This window comes from Sinocyclocheilus anshuiensis, unplaced genomic scaffold, assembly GCF_001515605.1.
Source record: "Sinocyclocheilus anshuiensis isolate Anshui unplaced genomic scaffold, SAMN03320099.WGS_v1.1 scaffold1365, whole genome shotgun sequence".
Lineage (NCBI taxonomy): Eukaryota > Metazoa > Chordata > Actinopteri > Cypriniformes > Cyprinidae > Sinocyclocheilus > Sinocyclocheilus anshuiensis.
In genome coordinates, this window is record NW_015551032.1 from 20807 (window position 1) to 25786 (window position 4980).

Consider the following 4980-nt stretch of genomic DNA (forward strand, 5'->3'; position numbering starts at 1 on the left):
AACATTTTGGTGTTTTTTTTTTTTTTTTTTTTGGTCTGTTTTCTCTTTTAATTTTTCAACTACACATTTTATGTGCTATGCTCATGACTCCTGGCTTTACTCTTGTGGAGTGATCGATTTGTTTTGGATGAAAGTTGAGAGTCAGGGTTGGAGGGACAGTTCACAGTAAAAGAAATTGAGTGTTACAGTGAAAAAGAAGAGACATGGATTTTGCTCCGCGCGAACCTGAGCCATGTCTCTCGCCAGCTGCCTTTGTAAACCAGGTGCAATATTCCAACATCCTGGAGGGCCGTTTCAAACAGCTGCAAGGTAAGACTGTTTGTTCTCTGTGACCTCATATTCTCTCTCTTTTTTTCTTTCTCAGATGTGTTGCGAATCAGCTCATGGGGAAATATGAATAATTAATCATAACTAGTTATAATTAATTGTAAATATTTAGATCCACTGTAAGTATTTACTTCACCTCTCAGGGTCAACTGTCTGTCAATTCTAAGAACGTTAATTTCCTGGTTAAGGGAAATAACTTTCTTACTGTACAATTCTACAAAGAGCTTGTAGCATAAATCTGCATGATCAAGCAAACAATCAAATGAAAAATTGTGTGTTTGATTGGTCCAGACGCTACAGATGCATCTGTAGGAGTAGCTCAGCCTCTCAGCTAATCATAAAACCATGTCAAATAACTTTTGTCTTTTGAACCACTTTATAAATCCACTGAGACGGTCAACAACCTTGAATGTCACATTCAAAAATTTCATGTGACCTCATCCAGATCTAACTGGAAGACACGTTTGCCCTGACAGACTGAACCCCATCATCATGGACGTTACTTATTTTTAAAAAGTTAGGTGGTGCATCACAAAGTGATGTAGGGTTAGCTCATGAATATTAATCTGTTTATGCACGAATAACTTCAAATTATCTTCAACCGTTTTGATAATTCATCTTCCCGATGTATATAGGACTGCGGTACAGTATTTGCTAATTTTCATATTAAAACATTAGAAATGTACTGAAATTAATTCAACAGCACATTAAATTGATATCAGACTAAGTTACTAAGGTCTTGTTGATCAGTTCAAGTTCTCAAATAAATGCATGACATTTAAAGTAACAATACTTCAACTTTGACAACTGTGTCATAATGTAGTGGAGACAAAATTGGCCTTGTAAAAAGGCCAGGACATTTCCAACCTTAAATCTGTCCTTTGCAGATGCTGATGTATTTAGTTGCAGAAATGATCAACTTTCCTCTTCTCTCTCTCTCTGCACCAAAGATGGTGCAGATGAGAAAATAGGCCTACAATGATTTATTTTTATCCCTGTGCATGAGAGAGAGCGACACAGAGACCTGTGCTGGTCTCCTGGAGAGTGGCCTTATTTCAGGTACCGCAGGGCTTTTGCCCCAGATCCAAATAACACTATGTTAAAATGGGAGTGAGAGAAGAGGACGAGAGGGAAGTTAAGAATGGAAAGGTATAGGAGAGGGAGGATAAGAGGGGAGAGGATAATAGGTGGGAAAGGAGTGGAGAGGAACAGACGGGAAGGGAAGAGGATAAGAAGGGGAGTGTAGAGGATAATAGGACTGGATAGGAGAGGATAGAAACTCCTCTTGTGTATGTATTAATATAGAGCTAGAGTTTTGAAGAACGTTCAAAAAATATTTATTTTTTATTTATTTTTTTGTGGGCATATCGTTCATTCAATATTTTTTACTCTTTGAAAACACACTTTTTAGGCAGGCGCCACATAGCATGTGTGAACTCTGCTAATCGCCCCCCACACGATGTGAGATCTGATCTGCTGTGTTTGTGTGCGCGCTTGAGGTCATGGGGAGTGTTTCTCAGTTAACAGGGAGATAATGACTCAAGCATTGTACTTTTCAGGCCTATTATCTATTGTATAAAAAGAGTGACATCTGCAAAACAGGCCTTGAATACGAACACACACCTCAAGAGTCCCAGCAAGTAAATACCTCAAATTAACCCTGAAATCTGGAAGCAAAGTCTCTAGTAGTTCAGTCATATGTTTTGAAACTATTTACAATGTTTAGATTGAGTTTCTTTGACATGTTTGGTCCATGTTATTCTTTCAAAGAAAGCTCTAGACCAGTGCTTCTCAAACTTTTTGACACCAAGGCCCAGCATCGTTTACAACAGTATTACCACGAGTTAAGAATTGACCTATCGGTAAGCCCTTCCCCTCGAACGCAGATGAGCCAATGGCAGTCGAGTATCAGTTGCACGGGGAGCGGAACTCGGACATCTGTAGGTTTCAGCGCCATAGAGAGACATTGGAAGATCCGAAGCTCGCATCGTTTTTATGGGGTTTATGCTTCAAAAATTGAAAAACGATGTGCCTGGTGTACTTGTAACAGTGATTCCAGGTATCCTGAGAGGATAGGCAATGGAATTTATTTTATTCTATTTCCTAAACCCAAACAAAATGGAGCAAAATGTCCCAAAGCATTTACCCCCAATCCCAATGAAGACAAAAAACGTTCGTTTTCTGGTTGTCATACTCTCATTAAGTTACAATTTTCATCTGCTCAAGCAGAACGTTAATGTCATCTTGTGCTTTAGCAAGGAATCTCTGGCTAAAACTAGCTAACGTTAAAGTTAGTGAGTCCATATAAACCTAAATAGCGGACTGTTCTCGCATCTTGTACAGTGTAAGTCAAAAACACATAAACGAAGGTCTACATTTCACTGTCTCTTCATATTAAACTGGTTAAATGTAAAGTCATTTAATCGTACCTTGCGATACATGAACAGTGTTGATCCTGCATGTTGTCATCCGCGATCGTGACCAACGTAACATGAGGCTTCTCCCGCTTGCATTGTGATCTGTAAACCCTCGCTTCCAAATTAATACCCACAATATTTATTTTAAAATCTTTTATATATCCCTCCATGGCATATTTAAGTCCCACTTGAATGGTGGTCCTTCTGTGTCCAAAATTTATCAAAAAGATATAGGGACAAGGTTTTCGAACTCACAGCTGTCATTGTAAGACAGTTAGCAACTCCATTTGTTTGTCCGAGTTCGCAACAGTAACTAAGGGGGCTGGGGCTTACCGATAGGTCAATTAAGAATTAATTAGGAATCCTTAAGAATTAAGGTTAAGGATTTTGAATTTCTACCCAAAAAAAAATATTTCAGAGGCTATTCCTTTAATATTAATTTATATTCTTAAATGCCTATGGAGTTATAAAAGTTTATGAATTTACATGATTTTTCCAGATCAAACTTTTAAATTAGGCTAACTTATATACCCAAGATCATGGGAATTCTGGATGTTCAATGATAAAAAAAAACGTTCTTGGTAGTCAATTTCAGTAAGAAATGTATTTTTTGTTGTTGTTGTTGTTTTGACATTTTAATGGATGTTTTGTTTTATTTTAAATAATTTAAAGTAATCTTGAGGCCCCCTTTTAAGTTTGCTGAGGCCCCAAGTGGGCCCCGGCCCTCTGGTTGAAAACCACTGGTTTAGACGGACCGCAAGCAGATGGATGTCAAACATCAATGTTCTATGCATAACGCGTGTTTTCATTGCAAAGACATGGAGATTTGAAAGTAAGAGAGAGAACACCATGTCATGTACGTGTTAATGATTACTGTAGTTGCGTCACTGCACCCGTCTGAAATCTGGTGCATACCAGCGTTTTGACACACATTCACATAGACGCGCACATACAGTATCTCATGTATCGTTTCTGCTCGAGCAGCCTGTGATCCTCCTCTCTTCTCATGTCCTCACACACTGGTAATTCCGGTCAGGTTACCCTTAGGCTGACTTTTTACAAACATTTTACTGAAGTACAGGTGCGTCGTAACGGGGCTTGCTCAGACACGGTCTTCATGCTTGGTCAGGCTGGTTCTTCTCATTGTATGTGTTTGATGCAACACCAGTTTCTCTGTTGTGGTTGTAATTATCTTAATTTAAATAAATCCCTGCAGCAAGGTAATATTGCATGCCTGCATGCAGGTGTTTGTGTGTTCTGCAGTGAATAGGATAAGGTCATACAAGTGTTCTTATAAGGTTGTCACTACTTCAAAGAACTTAATGTGTCACTGTCATTGCAAAACAGTTTGGATAAATCAGTGTTCCAGTTCTCCAATACACACATTCTTTTTTTTTTATCCCCACTCTCTTTGTAAACTCAGTATGTAATTTGAAATGTCATAGTGTGTTTACATGCAAAATGTAATGCTGATAAATGAGCTTATGAAAGCCAGTTGACACAAGCAAACCCCATTTACATAAGATTTTGAAACCGTCAGTTTTCTCTGGTTTTGATTAGAGCCCGACCGATATGGGTTTTTTGGGGCCGATACCGATACCGATATTAGGGAGTAAAAAAGGGCCGATACCGATATATCAACCGATATTCTTTGTGTATATTATAGTACAGTACCAGTCAAAAGTTTGGACACTTTCCCATTCGTGTGTCCAAACATTTGACTGGTACTATATATAGAATACAGTATATACATAAACAGAATATATATACATAAACACATTTTTTGCAATGATCACTCAAATGTGGTGATCAAACACTTATAATGGTGACAGAGATATGTAAGGGCATTTAGCAATTTAACAATAAGCTTTACTATCCAAAATGAGTCTGACATCAGTGCACCGAACAGTAAAGTTGAAGTTTATTCAACTTTAATTCAATTCAGTTCCATTCAACTTTATTCCGTTGAAGTTTATTTCACTTCAGAACATTCATTCATGGATTTGCGCTACTGTCTTCACACACAGACGAAACTTACTAGAGAAGTGTGAAATAATATAATATAGGGGAGCGTGATGCACAAAGTAACGGGGGGGTTAGTTGTAACACGTGGTTTGAATATTTATTTTACCATAGTAAAGGTTTTTATTATTCATTTAAAATGAGACAAATCTGCTATTATTTTAATCTCCAATCTGTTATTTATCAGTTCAGATAGTTTTTTAATGCTTTGATT

General features: G+C 37.7%; 1 protein-coding gene across 2 annotated transcripts in view; it reads left to right on the forward strand.

The window, feature by feature from the left end:
* LOC107661190 (spectrin beta chain, non-erythrocytic 1-like) overlaps positions 1 to 4980 on the forward strand; it is a 78673-nt gene that overhangs the window by 7292 nt on the left and 66401 nt on the right. The window contains exon 4 of one of the 2 annotated variants that reach the window (XM_016450665.1): positions 202 to 309. The exons of the other annotated variant lie outside the window; for it this stretch is intronic. Coding sequence (XP_016306151.1) covers positions 202 to 309 — 108 coding nt within the window. The remainder of the gene's footprint in view (positions 1 to 201; positions 310 to 4980) is intronic. 2 annotated transcript variants of the gene reach the window in all.